Genomic DNA, 15,647 nt, shown 5'->3' on the forward strand with positions numbered 1-15,647 from the left:
TAGGTCTTAAAGAGTTAAATGGAACCCTCTCTGACAAAGTAAAGCATGCTAAAAACCTCAAAAATCTACACATTGTTTCACCACCTAAAGAAGCAGCAAGTCTTACAATGCCATTTCTATGGCTTTGGGACTCCAGAGAACCACGGTGAGAGCCGTTATTCACAATTGGAGAAATCCTGGAATAGTGGTGAATCTTCCCAGGAATTGCTGGCCGACCAAAATTACTCCAAGAGTCCATCGACTACTCATCCAGGAGGTCCCAAAAGAACCCAGAACAACATTAAAGAACCGAAGGCCTCACTTGCCTCAGTTAAGGTCAGAGTTCATGAGTCAACAATAAGAAAGAGACTGAGTAAAAATGGCATCCATGAGAAAGTTCCAAGGTAAACTCAGTGCTGACCAAAAAGATCACAAAGGCTCATCTCATATTTTCCAAAAACATCTTCTGGAAAGACATTGGGGAAAATATTCCATGGACTGACGAGACAAAAGTATCTTTTGGAAGGTTTAAGTTCTTTTACATCTAGCATCAAACACACAATTAAGAAAAACCAGAAAAACCATGATACCAGCAGTCAAATATGGTGAGACCATGCTGTGATGGTCTGGGGCTCCTTTGCTGCTTCAGGACCCGGATGCCTTCTTGTAATTGATGGAACCATGAATTCTGCTTTGTACTAGAAAATCCTGAAGGAGAATGTCCGTTTGTCACTTTGTTGCATAAAGTTCAAGTGCATTTGTATTATGTAGCACGACAATGATCTGAAACGCATCAACAAGTCCATCTCTGACTGGAGTGACCTAGTCAAAGTCTTAGCTTTCTCAACTGAAATTGGCCATTCATGCCTGAAAACCCTCGAATGTGGTTGAATCAAAACAATTTTGCAAAGAACAGTGGGACAAAATTTCTCCGCAGTGATGTGAAAGACTCAATCCCAGTTATTCTAGTTGCTTGACTGCATGCAGTTCTTGGTGCTAAGATAATTGCCCCAACCAATTATTTTGTTTAGGAGCAATTACCTTTTCACACAGGGCCAGACAGGTTTGGATAACATATTTCACTTAATAAATGAAAAACAACATACAAGACAAAACAAAAACAAAATACAGGATATTGTATTTACTCAGATTATCTTTGTCGAACATTAAATCAACATTGATGATCTGAAACATGGAATTGTGACATGTGTGCAAAAAATATGGAATCAAGAAGGAGGCACTGTAGGTGACACTTCGTAATTGCAATTGTTCCTGTGTGCCAACATGTACACATTTTCTACATTACTGTTATATTGCAGGCTCCATGACAACAACAGGAACTGTCGTCCTTCTGGTGGAGAATCATACGAGTCCAGTCAGCATTTTATTAAAAACAAAGACTGTGCAAAACGAAGAGGTTTGGAGGGTTCCAGGTAATATGTTTTGAGAAACTGCCCGTTAAATTCTTAAAGTGTAAAAGTGGTGAGCTTGGAGAACCAAACATCCACAAAGGCATTAACACTGTGACAATAAAGATCGAGAACACAAATAAAAATCCAGCAGTCGATATTCTGCAAAATGGATTCTGGGTAAAAATATCTCTAATATTGACAGTTACCCAAATTTCAATTTGTTATTGCTATTATCAATACAAGTCTTAACTCAGGTTTACAACTGCCATACAGCAATTTTCATTTACTTTTTATTTTTTACAGGGACGTGCTGATCTGCTGCCCTAAGAGATTGTGTAGACTTTGTTTGTTTTGTCATTTTTCCAGTTTCACTTTGATAAGGAGTCAGTCGTAGGATTGCACAGTAGGTTTAACTGGTTCATTGCTGTTTTGTTTATTTTAGCTGGTTACTGCCCTGAAGCCACACTAGTTTGTATATAAAGTAAATGGAGTGTATTTAGGGCTGTGATTATATATCTCAGTATTGTTTACCATCTTAAAATTTACAACAGTTAAACCATGGCAACAACTTAACAATAGTAGGTGAGATGTGAAGGTAGATTCACCTTAGAACAATAAACACACACACTCACACAGACACACGGACCAAATTTACACAGAAATGCTAATAGCAGGTGATCTAGGAGGAGGACAGGGTGAAAGTGCTTCTAGCCTTGTATGACCCTTCGGTTCAGTGGACTCAAACATGTGAGGGCTGGGTGGGTCGGTGAGAGTTTGAAGCCACTTAAAATATTTTATATGTTCTTCACACAAAATGGGCCAAAGGCAAGGAATCTCAGGTTGAAATAATAATCTTCTTTTTTGACTGTACCCTTAAGGGTCGCCACTATGGATCATCTGCCTCCATCTCACATTATCCCTGTTATCCTCCTCTCACACACAAGCCCTCTGTCACGATCTGAGGAGACAGACCATGTGGTGGTGTGTGTGGTGGACCCAGGTGCGAACACAAGAGAGTAGACCGGAGTAAACTTAAACTGAAAGCGAGCCTTTATTATGGCTGATGACAGGTTTCAAACAAAGCAGAAATACCGTGACTAAACTGAACTTAAACTAAACTGGAAGCAGATAAGCTATGAAGACTCAGAAAACCATGACGATGACTGTAAAGACTGGCTGTGAGCCCATGGAGGGCGGGAACACAGACGACGCGACACAGACTGCATGAAACACAGAGACTAAATACATATGAGGGATGATCAGGGGAAGTGGCCACACATGGGAGCACTGCTGACACACATGAACCTAAATACAGGACAGGAGAAGTGAAACTAAATACACTGACATTGAATACAGACTTTCAAACTAAAACAGCAAACATGGAGATTAGACATGACATGAACTAAACATAACCACGCAGACATGACGCATGACAGGTAGACGCACGAACCAGGGAGACTGAGTACAGGGAGATGACATAAACAACTAAGAAACAAAAGGCTAAACAGCACCCTAGAAATTAACTAAGCTAAAGCATAAATGAATACAAAAGATACATAAAACACTGGGTCACACGACCCAGGACCATGACACCCTCTGCATGTCCTCCTATATATATATGCATGAATCTGTGGTCTTCTTCTTTTCATTTTCACACATTTTTATGCTATTCAGGGTTCTCTCTGGCATCATGGATTATGGCCATGGCGTTCCTTCATTGCTCTCTCTAACCTTGCTTGATTTCGATTTAGACTACCTATCCCATGAAGTAAGATTCACAACCACAATGGTGAGAAAGAAATGCCAGAAAAAAAAGAAAACTTCCAAGAATTTGGCTTGAGCCACCTGTGTATATTATATTATCACCATTTATATCTAGTCATGACCACCTTGTTATGTCGGTCCTGATGTTTTGTGCCATATACGCATATTTTTTGCAACAAGCTATACAATAGGTTGTGATATATGGTATCACAAGTAGCAAACATAGCTTATGCTGGTATTATTTGCAATGAGAAATATTATAACTGACTTTTTTTTTTTTAAATGTCTTAGTTTGTGAATAGATCGGAAATTCTTGGTGGAGTCTAAGTGAAATCTTGGTGGTGATACAAGTGCTGGTTGGCCACAACTCTGAATGCTGATAGATCTGTAGCAGCAGACTGAAAAACCATTGGCTGTTACCAAGAATTCCCAATGACTTTTGGGTGGTAGGGAGCACCACGGAGGCAATATATCACATAATATGGGGGAATTATGCAATTGCTGTTTTGTTTTAATTTTTATAAGCAATCAATCATTCATTTCATGGTTTTCTTAGCATTTAAATAAAACAGAGAGTGGTTTTGATGGTGTCACATGATTTATGACAGATTATTTATAACATCATGAAAAGCAGGAGACAGAAAAAAACGAGGCTCTCAAATTATGCGGTGCCAAACTAAAACTGAGTTTTGAAATGCAGCAGAAGTAAGCTGACAACACTGAAACTCTGAGAAAAACAACAACACTGAAACTTCTTTGGCCGATTTGAGTGCAGTACACATTCAGGAATACATAAAGAAGGATATTTGCTTATGCACTGATCAAATAACTGGTTGATGCATTAGTTCTTATGAACACAGACTAATTCAACATGTCTATGTAGACACGCATGACTGCTCTAGAGGAAAATCTTTGAGGAAATCATTTCACGTTTCAGAATGACCAGTCTAGATTACAGAGTACATGCTACAAATCACAAAGGTATTAGTAATAATGACTTTGGCATCAGTGAATTAATCCTCAAATGGTTTCAGTAGAATACTACTCTCGTACACGTGATGACGCGAGTACTGTATTTGATACTCATGCAAAGGGTGGAGAAAGCTGGGTGTTGTAGCTGCTTTGGGTGGATCCAGAAACTTTGTAATGTCAAGCACGTGTGTCACAGTCATAAACCGAGCCGCTGAATTAACCCTTGTGTACTGTTCATATTTCATGTCCTCGCAGTATGTTCAGGATCAAACTTGACTCAAGTCAATAATTTGCTGATATTAAGTTTTTATATTAAATTTTGAACTATAGAACTATTTAGAATATATAGCAAGCCTATCTGACATTAATAAACACAAGATTAATCTTTAATTAAAGCAGGGTTGCATGGCAAGAGTATTTTTTGGGATTAAATGTTAACAAATGAAATAAAAATATTCAATTTCATTGAAGAATCCTCATAACTGGCATCTAATTATCAGCATTAATGCAACATTAATAAGCACTTAGAACACAAAACCTGCTTAATGCATACTGGTGTGTGCTTTCAAAGCAGTGGCAGGAAACCTTGCATGTGTGGGACTTGAACATGTGTTGTCCACACCCAGTGAAGTGGCAGCTCAGATACCTTTATACTCCCTCTGTAAGATTTTCACTTCCTTTAAAACACTGCATCTCACAACATCCTGTCATAGCTCCCCAGCATTTACGTGGAGTCTTGGCAAAACACACCATTTCATAACAGATGAGTTCAAACTAACAGAAAACTGCACTTTGGGAGTAAAATGCATGAGGTCATATGGCAATGACACCAAGACATCTTAGGAATTTCATTTGAAGCTAAAAAAAAAAGAAAATGTCTTCCAGAGAAAGGTTACATTTATGCTTTCTCGTCACTGCACAACTCTGCAAAAGCAAAAGTACAATCTAAAAACATCAGTTATGAGTAATCTTATCAGGATACTGTGGGGGATGTTTCATCAGTAATGATTAAACCAGCTGAATAACTGGAAATATGATACGTTTGTTACACATAGGCTTGTTTAGACTTTTAATTCTGGGAACACACAGAAGCCTAAGTACGACAGCAGTTAGCTTTTACTTTTTTATCTCGGGAATAACATCACATGGGGTTTTACTGTGTCTGTTTTGTATTTGCTGGTAAAGCGTTAAAGCCTTAAAGTCTTCATTATGTCCACGCCCATGACTCCCACTGTCTTCCTGACATTTTTCTCACCTTTCCTGTTACAGACCCATATACCCTGCTTTCAAAAAGCTCCTTTAATAACAATCTAACTATTAAAGTATATCCAGATGGACATACTTTAAAAAAACGTAGGTCCATCGTTTTTGTCTCTTCACTTTTATCAGCAGTTTATAAAGATTGTGAGCGTTTTGCTGTGGGAACCACAGCCTCTCCCATACCAGGGTTTCATTCGGCTCAAATTCCTGTGGTGTGCAGAGAGGAGCTCAAATGTGCTCCTCCTACAGCGGAGAGCTAAAGGAGAGAGGAGGACGTAGGGGTCAATTTTCTGTGTAGACCTGGGACAAGTCTTGACAAAAGGCAGACAGACCAGTATTTCTTCAAATAAGTGTACCTGCAGCATGCGCTAGTGTTATACGACTATTGTTTTTGCGTTATATGCATGGATTTATACAAATAGTGCTTAAAGCTTTAATTACATGTATTTTAGCTCTTATGCTCCTGCTAAAACTCTTTAATTGGAAATAAAAGAGCGGTTTAATGTCTTCCAGTAAAAGAGTAATGTTTCCCCCTGCTGGCGGGAAAAACGCGAATATCAGCAGCTTTGAGGGAGTTGGCTTTCTCAGCAGACACCAGCGAGCACAGCCCAAAGGTACTTCGCTTGTTTGAAATTTCACTTGGGTGTGTCAGCAAAGGTGTGTCCGCTGACTCACCCAACAGCGACAGATAGAGCCGTCTGAGAAACGCCTGCCTTTTCGCATTAACAGAGAAGTGAAGCAACAGACAAGAGACGAAACTCTCGAGTAGACTAGACGCATTTGTTTTCTATTACTCTCTGAAACACTAACCGGACTCTCCCCACTTGGACCCAGGACAAAGTCAGCCTTTTACTGTTTTTTTCTTCCAAAGATGGGGAGAGTTTTAATTTCCACCATCTGCCTAATGCTGGTAAGTGCTTCTAGTTTGGTTTTAAAGCACTCCTACATCACCAATACGCTTTGCTGTCTGTTACTTCTGTCAATGCTGTTTGCTATAGCAACATTTAAACGCGACAAGCCCGTTTGAAACTCACTTTCACCTTCAGATCCTGTCCTGTGTGGAGTCGTGCTCTCTCCCGAGGTCTCTCTACGTAATTGTACCTGAAACAATTCCACCTGAATACCAAGTAGCAAAAGGTGCTGCTCTGCTTACTTTTTTTTCATTCCGTCTGTGTGAAAAAGTGTTGTAGGCCGACTGTTTTGTGTTTTATGGCTCTTTTTAACTTTCCCTTTCTCGGTTTTCAGTTGAAACCGTCGGCTGTGATGCCAAATCAACGCTGTTAACTGTGAAGGACCCGAGTTTTACAATAAACAGTAATGGAGCAGTGGTAGCTTTAACGTCTGTCTCAGTGGCAGAAAGAGGACGGACATTTTTTGTGTGCGCTCAGGACAATAGTAGACCGGAAAGTAAGATGAAAGTTCACCTTGTCCGCAGTACAATGCCGACAAAACATGTAAGACAACTGCATATTGTGAGCCGTTTATACAGCTCAGAAAGCACGATGCGTTTTTTTCTAACATATCCTGACTTGTTGGAATGTCACAGCAACGAGGCCAAGGATTCCTGATTCGGTCTAAAAGACGCTGGGCACCTCCGAACCTCACCGTAGTGGAGAATTACGTAGGACCCTATCCAAAACTAATTGAAAGGGTAAATTAAATGTATAATTCATATCATTTATAAGCACTGTGCTATTCAAATGTTTATTTTCAGTACACATTGTTCTCTTTTCTCACTTCCCCCCTCAAATTATCTGATTATTTCAGGAGTCACGCCTGTTAATTAAATTCAGTGATTATTTCCTTTGATGTTCTTTTTTAAGTTACATTACCAGCATGTCAGATTGGGAACTGTCTACAGTTTTGATCTATTTAAAAACGCTACGAGCTGAAAGAGCTCACAGTAGGCTGCTTTATGAAAATTGAATAACAGAATTTTTGTTGTTTTTGTTTTCTTTAATATGTGTGTTTTATTTGGTTTCTCCTGTAGCTGGTGTCAGATACCTCAGCCAAATATAAATTGTTCTACACTGTCGAAGGAGAAGGATTCGATAAGTATCCAACTGGAGTGTTCAACCTGAACAGAGACACAGGGGATCTGTTCTTGCTCAAAGCAGTGGACCGTGAGGCGTTCCCAGTATATAGTGTGAGTGTGAACATGAAAATGATTTAAGGTTTTTAGTCAGTTGCATTATTGTTCAGCAGTCATTCAAAAAGAACGATTTATCATTAAATAAAATAATGACAGATTGTCAACTTGTTAGTTTTGAGTTTTGATTCTCTATTACGCATTTTTTTATATTGTTCACTCAAACCTGGAAGTGACACAATTTATATATGTCTTATAATGTTTTTGCCTTTAACTTTGCTTACACGTTTGTCTTTTTCGTTTATAGTTTGTGGTGCGTTCTTGGGACACGGTCACAAACAAGGAGACAGATGAGAATCTGCCATTGAAAGTGGTTGTAGATGATGTAAATGACAATCCACCGGAGTTTGTAGGTCCTCTACAGTTTATGGTTCCTGAGCACTGTAGTGTAGGTGAGAAAAGCAAAATAGAGTAACAGATAAATCTGTGGTGTTTGGCCTCAGTGCAGTTGCTCTAAATGATCGTGGTTTCCAATACAGGGACTGTGGTGGGAAAGGTGAATACAACCGACAAAGACCAAATTGGCACCGACCATGTGAAGATTAGGTATACACTCCTAACTGGAACAGCCATGTTTGCCATTCATGCGGAAACAGGTGTCATCACAACAAAAACCAACACCCTAGACAGAGAGGTGAGCACTGCTTCTGCATCAGTGATACCTGTGAAATTTATTTAAATGAAAATAGCTTTGAAGAAGATGATACAAGTGCTTTCCAACATATTTTCCTTATGATATTTTGCAACATTTCTTTTTAAGTTAAAAGACATCCATTTGGTGGTTGTACAAATCCAGGATATGAATGGTGCACCAAGTGGTCTGGTTGCCACATCAACAGCAACAATTGTTCTGAGTGACATCAATGACAACCCGCCAACCTTCATGAAAACATCTGTAAGTGTTTGAAAAAACTGTCAGTATGTAATCTGGCTGAATAACTAATACTTACATTTGTCATACTTATTTTCCATGAACATTGGTTGTTTAGTAATCTCCCCTCCCCCCCAAAAACGTGTTTTTTCTTTTAGTATGATGTCGCTGTGCAAGAGAATGAAAGTGAAAAACTTCTACTTCGGATTCCAGTTCAAGATAAAGATTTGATAAACACACCAAACTGGATATCAAAGTTTGTCATTACTCAAGGAAATGAAAATGGAAATTTCAGGATTGTTACTGACCCCCAAACAAATGAAGGGCTTCTGTACGTCTCAAAGGTGAGACTGACTTCTTATTAAATTCGTTATTATCATTTAGTAATGTTGGTAGTAGCATTTTACATGGATCACATCTAACGGAAAGTCCGCCTTTATAAAACTGATTTATAGTCATAAACTTTTAAATGTCTTTCTTTTTTTTTCAGCCATTAGATTATGAGAAGACGAACAGTGTACAGCTTCAGATCACGGCACAAAATCAAGCACCGCTGAGTGGCAGCAGCGCCAGTTGGAACTCCATCCCTGTGAAGGTCAGTGTCACCGATGTCGATGAAGGCCCAGAATTCTCTGCTCCTTCGATCCGCTTCAATGTCAAAGAGAACACACCAAATGGCACAGTGATAGGAACTTATACAGCTACAGACCCTGAGACCAAGAGCAGCAAAGGCATCAAGTAAGGACTTCAATTTGCCCCAATAACACTTGTTCTCGTGACTTGGACTACAAGAGTGAACATGCGAGTAATGCACAAGTACTTTTTTGTCTCTTAGGTATTTCAAGATCACAGACCCGGGCTCCTGGATCAATGTTGACAGAGACACGGGAGAGCTGAGGGTGGCAAACACAATTGACAGAGAGTCACCGCTTGTTCACGATGGGTTTTACAACATCACAGTGAGGGCTGTTGATGCTAGTAAGTTTTTTGTAGGCACTTCAGTACTGATGAAGAAAACACAACCTTCAACAATACACAAGTGGTCCTTTCTGTACTCAATTCTATATTACCTGATGGATATTTGCCAGATCATTTGAGGTAGTGCCTTGTGTGACTAAATAAACCTTATTGCCGTTCCTTCATTTCTTCTTGCGGTGTGTCAAACAATCCGAAAGTTGTTAAAAGTACAAGCTCCACCTTGAGCTGTTTGTCTGAGCGGCTTTATTTTTCATGAGAACACCTGTTGACAAGATAAAACCTGTTGGAAAAAAAATCAAGTGGCTAGTCATTTACAATGACTCATGTTCCTTTGAGTGTTTTGTGGAAATTGGGCACATATCCCAGTGCTTGGCAGAACTTAAAACTTGCACTTAGGTGACACCGCGTTATTGTAATGAAAATGGTGTATTCCATTGTTCCTGTGTGCCAACATGTCCACATGACTACGTGAGAACCAGTAATGCTGTTGTGTTTCAGGCTCCAAGTCAGCAACAGGAACAGTTGTCATTTGGGTGGAGGATGAAAACGACAACATTCCTACGATTCCTAGTGAGCTCACGTTTTGTCAGGAGGATGGAGTGCTCGGCTCTGTGGTGGTGGTGGCCGAAGACAAAGATCAGAGTCCCTTTTCTTCCCCATTCACCTTCAGTTTACCAAATAACAATGATGGCACATGGTCTGTGAAAAGTCTTAATGGTAAGTGGCTGTCTTTGTACACGATGAAGCGCAAAGTGTATCTTTTTAATCAAATGTGAACGAAAAGATTTTTTTTTACAAATGTTTGTAGTACCCTATGTACAGCATGATCCAAAAAGTGACATGGTATCATTCCAGTGGTGAGAAAAGAAACAAATATGTGAGGGTGTTGTGGAGTTGTTTTGTTTCACAACTCTGTGAATACTCTGTTTTCAGAAGTAAATATGTAATGAAGAACAAATGTAGTTGAGAAAAAGACTTGGAACTGCGTGAACTTGTCGACGCATCTTTTGTTTTGTTTGTGCACTTTTTAAAACGAGTAGATTAGTATATGTTGGGGGCTAAAAATGTGGACATGGGTTTTACTGCATGGACAGTAAAATCATAAATCACATACATTCACACAGTAATACTCTGTTTTATGAAGTATAAATATTTTATTACAAATCTTAGTATTAAGTATATGTTAAAGTCACATGATGTAGCCTGAAACAATATTCTTCAGTCTTTTTTTGGTGCTTTTCTTGGTTAAGCTTGAGTCTCTTTATAATTATCACGTGTTTCCTTCTTAGACACTGCAGCTACATTGGAGCAGCTCAAACCGCTTTATTTGGGGATGCACACCGTTGACCTGACTGTTACAGATCTTCAGGGTAGTGGCAAAACACAGACAGTGAATCTGAGAGTCTGCAAGTGCAAGAATGGCGTCTGCCCTGGCAAGGACAGGTCCGTGTCGCTCGGACCGCTGGGAATACTGACTATGCTGTTGCCTGTGGCCCTCCTCCTACTGCTCTGTGAGTCTTCCACTGTAATTATAAGTAGTAAGGGTTAGCTGGAGGTTCTTTCGTAGTTTGTTCAGTTTCCAATATGCAAAAAGCAATTTTGCATACAATAGTGTAGTGTATAATGCTGCTATGCTCATTCTTGTGACGCTTACCGCACATAAAAGTACTCTGTGAGCTATCATTTTGAACACGCTTGCTTTATTGTTGCAGTCCTGCTCCTTGCATTTTTCTGTCTAACAAAGAGAGAGAAGTTGCAACTTGACGACTCAACAGACACTGGAGGAATCCTACTCAAATCCAACACGGAGGCCCCAGGGGACGAAGTGGTAAGGACAGTAATGCGGAAGCATTGCCTTGGCTTACCGTTACTCACAAGGAAACCATATTTGCTTCTTTTCTTTTCCCCTTCTGCTTCATTTATTTAATTGCCACGTTTGCTTTGATTGACAGGATGCAAGTCTCATCAATGGTCCCCCATTTGAGATTGACCAAGCAGTAAAGGGTTCTGTCAAGGGTGTAATGATGAATCCTTCATGGATCGGGAACAAGAGTGGAAGCACTATTGGAACCCTTGGTGTTCACGAGAATGGGATGCATGGAAGGACTGATATTTCTGCAGCTAATATGCAGGATTACTATACCGGCCAGTATGACATGACCATAGATCGTCAATCCTATGGTCAGCTTGTTGGTAGTGGTGTAGACTTTGACTACAGACAACACAATATGGACCCAGCTCTTCTGTATAATTGGGAAACAAATGGCCGCTATCTACATCAGGTATTGTTATTTTATGATTACAAACATATTATTTATTTGTTTTAGTGGCAGAAGTTTGCATAAAAAGTCAAAAAGAGAGCAGCAGAAGTTTCTTTTTCTGCGGTTTAATAATGTGTTACCTGTTACAGATAAGTTAACTCCTATTTGTAATATTATCTTCTTCTCTAAGCTGTGATAGCATCCTGTGTAAACCTCAATATTTCTCACCTTTGGTGAAAGATATTATTTCTCTAACCTGTTGGAGATCTGTTTGCTCGATGTGTAATATCCGTCCGTCAGTCATATCCCGAGCAGCTTTGAAAGTGTTGTATGCTTGCTCCTATCATCCAGGCTTAGTCCAAGGAGTAATAACAAACTGCCTGTGTCTTCCAGAAATTGATCCAAATGGGAACAGTGGAGGATGGGCGATACGCAGATGATATCATCCACTCCTACGGGTTCGAGGGACGTGGCTCTGTAGCTGGCTCTGTCGGATGCTGCAGTGATAATAATGACAATGATAACCTTGACTTTCTGAACACACTCGGACCAAAGTTCAAAACTCTTGCAGAGGTCTGCAGAAAGACATGAAAAGTGACACTCCAGATAATATTGTTTACTTTAAAGCTGTAAAAGATGCAGATTGGGCTTGAATGCTTGGCTTGTTACTGGGGTAAGAATATAAAAAAAGAACAGGCAGGTGGTGCTGGTGTGTATATGCTATTGCTCTTAGTTGCTTTATGTCTTTGTTGTTGTTATTTTAGTTTTTTTTATGTAAAAGTCATTTGCACTGAAAATGATGTAGATGCTGTTGGTTGTGCATACTTTATGTTGTATGTCAATAGCCGCGTTTCCACCACAGGGACTGCAGTCTTTTGGAGGTTTGTACCTCAGGAACCAAGGTCTAAATGAAGTTCTTGGAAAAGTGATTTCATATCTTTATATTTTTGGAGGGTAGCACTTTGTGACACTTCAGGAGCCTTTGGTCCAGGGATTGCACTGTTTCTGGTTGGAAAGCAACTTCTCATAAAAATCACACTGCCTTCAAGGTTTACCACATAAATTGTTGGTAATCATTAACTTAAACTTACATCAGAGAGCAGTGAAGGGAGATGGAGAACAACAAAACTGGTGTTGCTTTTTCATATTTAATTGCACGACGTCTGCTTAAGCTTTGTGGGTCTGAATACATTGGTGGGAGTACAGACAAAAAAGCTCTTGGGACTAGAACTTCTTGTTATTTTGGGTTGAAATGCGGCTACTGAGTATTAACATGTTTGTTAGTAGGAACTTCGGTATTTAAAAAAAACAACTTTGTTTATTAATCGTTGTCTGGTATAAAAAAAGAATGCATTTCTATTTCAGTCATGTTGCTGTTTTTTTTTATCCTTATTGAATTTCAGGCTTTGTCGATATATTTGAAGTAAAACAAATAATGAAACAAAATAATCTTTTCTAATATTTCACAATATTTAATGTAAAACTACACATTTATAATGGTCTATTTTAAACAGTGTTGATTTACTTCTGCACAATTTCCCAGTGCCACAGAAATTGTGTGTAACCATGATTTACTTCAACTCCCTGACTGTCAGACGGGTGCAGTTTGAGCTCGCTTGTCAGTCAGGTTATTGCAACATTCCCAACAGTAGTCCTGTTTAAATCTGCACAAGGGTGTGAACCGGAGGGGTAAGGTGTTACTGACACTGCCCGAAACTAAATATAACTGGCTGCACAGGAAAAACCCAGTCAAAAACTGTATACCTTATATGTATATTATGTGGTTTTAGTTGTAATTTGACATTAACATTAAAGAGTGTTGTTTAATTTTTGCAACAGTAGCAGTTGTTTTTTTTTCTTTTTCTACATTTAAAGGAACTATAAGTGCAAGATGAAGATTATAAAATACCATAGCACACATGCAATAAGCATTTATGTAGCTGTACAACTGTAAGCACTACTGTTTGTGCTTATAGTCTTCACTGTTTATTTAAATTTTAGTTTGTTTTAAAAAAACGTTCCTTATTCTTTTTTCTGGTTGTACAGAAAGGTCGCAGTCTGGTTGCTTATTGTGCTCGGGCTTTGTGTGCACCCTGGTGAATGTTTTACAGGGTGGGGCACAGATAGCTTGCGTAATACAATGAGTTCAATGTTCCAACTCCTTGGCTAATAATTACTTTCAGTCTTTGGCAGATCCAGTTGGTGCACGGTGTTATTATGGCAACATTGTTCTACCCTATTGTTAAAATGTTCTAACTGTAATCATGGTAACAAACTCTATTTTGTAAACAGTAAATGACTTCTTTAGACATAAAGTTTCCGGTTACAGGAAATTTATGCAATGGCCCAATTAGTGTAATTTAACAATTATCAATAATTAGTTTTAAATTGTCAGATAGTATAGATAACAGACTTTGCTTTGTTATTCAAAAACCTCTGTAAATAAATAATATTCAATGAAAAATGTATTGAAACCTCAACTGAAATTCCCCAGAGTTCTCGTAACACTTTGGATTAATTTATAGATAATGTAAATACGCACTGAAGTTATAAACAAGTCACCAGTCTCTGATGCAATTTATCAATATGATGACGTACAAAGGACACCTGAGGCTTGAAATATGCAATCGCAGGCTCTGGAAAGGGCCATCTGTCACATTGTGATGATGAGTATAAAATATGATGGCAGAGAGAAGAATAAATGGTGAAATTAATTCCTGGAAAAAATGTCACCCCGATCAAACAGTAAAATCTTGTTAGAAACGCAACAATATCTGTACAGATTAAAATAATACTGTCACAATTATGGGAAGATGTGAACAACATGTGAACATGAAGGGTTTTTGCTCAAAATCCCAAAGGGACTAATTAGGTGATCTTGAACATAAGTCGCCTAACTGAAAATAATGACCCCCCTCCACAAAAAAAAAAAGCTTAACCCAAAAATCTGAAGAATGCGATCCAAGCAGAGATAGCAGCTCTTCTACCCATATTTGAAAAAGGAACTGTTCTCTACTAAGGTAAAACCCTTTTGTTGATGACTGATCTTGTAGTAATCTGCAATAAAAAGTGTCTTTATTTCAGATTCCTAAGTATTTTTAAAGCCATAACCCTGATTCTTTTCTTTTCAAGCAGTTTAGATGTTTAAAACTTGCTAATATAGCAACTCTTTTGCTGTCATGAACTCATGACTCTGGAATTGCTCACAGTGATGACTAAGCCCCGAGGTCAAGGGTGTGAAAGATAGCTGATAAGCAAAATCATTTGACAGTTTAATTATAGGTGCTGACCACTCAATGACTGTGATATGTCTCAAGTATGTTTAAACTGAGAAGCAGGGTGGGAGAGATTGACGTGGCAGTTTCATCAAAATGAAAAAGACCTCATCCTGCCTTACTAGTTCACTACAAAGATTTTATTTTCACACATTTTTATATATAAAAACAAAACAAAAACCCCCCATAACAAACATAAGAAGGGCCTGCTGTACAAAACAGCATGCACAGCCGCCCTAATGCAATACGTGCTGCTGGAAATGCATGACAAAAATACCCAACCAGCAATTAAAATAACAACAAAGAGAATTTTAGATAATTTTCTTTAATTGCTATGAAATGCCTTCCTACGCAAAGCAATGACACTGATAAGCCACAAAATTCAATAGACTATTTTGTGTGTCCACCCTTATCAGGCCCGTTTGAACCATCACTTCCAGTTACTTCTGTAAGGATGCAATTAATTTTAAAGCAGTAGCGTGAAATTAATTTATTGCTTGTAATTAGTTTTTGTCATACTGTGAAAACAATCTTTCCAGATAGGATGTTTTCTCCTTCCAACAGACTGTCTGAGGACACTTGGCTAAATCCGAGTTCAATATGGAGTAGTGCCTTCCTGGGGCACTGTACATACATTTTGTATGTATTGTCGCAGTACATTCAAAAAGGTGTAGGGCTGCAAGAGTGCTAATAGTTCCTCTGTTGTGTTGTGCATAAATACAAGTG

The 15,647-nt window shown here is 38.8% G+C and overlaps 1 protein-coding gene across 1 annotated transcript; it reads left to right on the forward strand.

Annotated features, from left to right (window-relative positions):
- The first annotated feature begins 5,861 nt into the window (after positions 1–5,861).
- On the forward strand, positions 5,862–13,487 carry dsc2l (desmocollin 2 like). The gene is made up of 16 exons (XM_004542737.6): positions 5,862–6,297; positions 6,434–6,524; positions 6,633–6,841; positions 6,934–7,038; positions 7,378–7,533; positions 7,784–7,928; positions 8,016–8,170; positions 8,297–8,431; positions 8,566–8,751; positions 8,898–9,145; positions 9,243–9,385; positions 9,884–10,102; positions 10,675–10,896; positions 11,098–11,213; positions 11,338–11,667; positions 12,040–13,487. Exons 1-16 carry the CDS (start codon positions 6,259–6,261, stop codon positions 12,235–12,237), a joined length of 2,697 nt encoding a protein of 898 aa, XP_004542794.3. The 5' UTR covers positions 5,862–6,258; the 3' UTR covers positions 12,238–13,487.
- Positions 13,488–15,647: the final 2,160 nt, after the last annotated feature.

Source organism: Maylandia zebra, linkage group LG18 (genome assembly GCF_041146795.1).
Source record: "Maylandia zebra isolate NMK-2024a linkage group LG18, Mzebra_GT3a, whole genome shotgun sequence".
Classification (NCBI taxonomy): Eukaryota; Metazoa; Chordata; class Actinopteri; order Cichliformes; family Cichlidae; genus Maylandia; species Maylandia zebra.

Excerpts from the sequence above, each read along its gene's own strand:
- dsc2l (XM_004542737.6), top strand. The coding sequence starts at position 6,259 with ATGGGGAGAGTTTTAATTTCCACCATCTGCCTAATGCTG. Across the intron at positions 7,534-7,783 it reads AGGCGTTCCCAGTATATAGT|TTTGTGGTGCGTTCTTGGGA; the intron begins GTGAGTGTGAAC and ends TTTCGTTTATAG. Across the intron at positions 8,171-8,296 it reads CCAACACCCTAGACAGAGAG|TTAAAAGACATCCATTTGGT; the intron begins GTGAGCACTGCT and ends TTTCTTTTTAAG.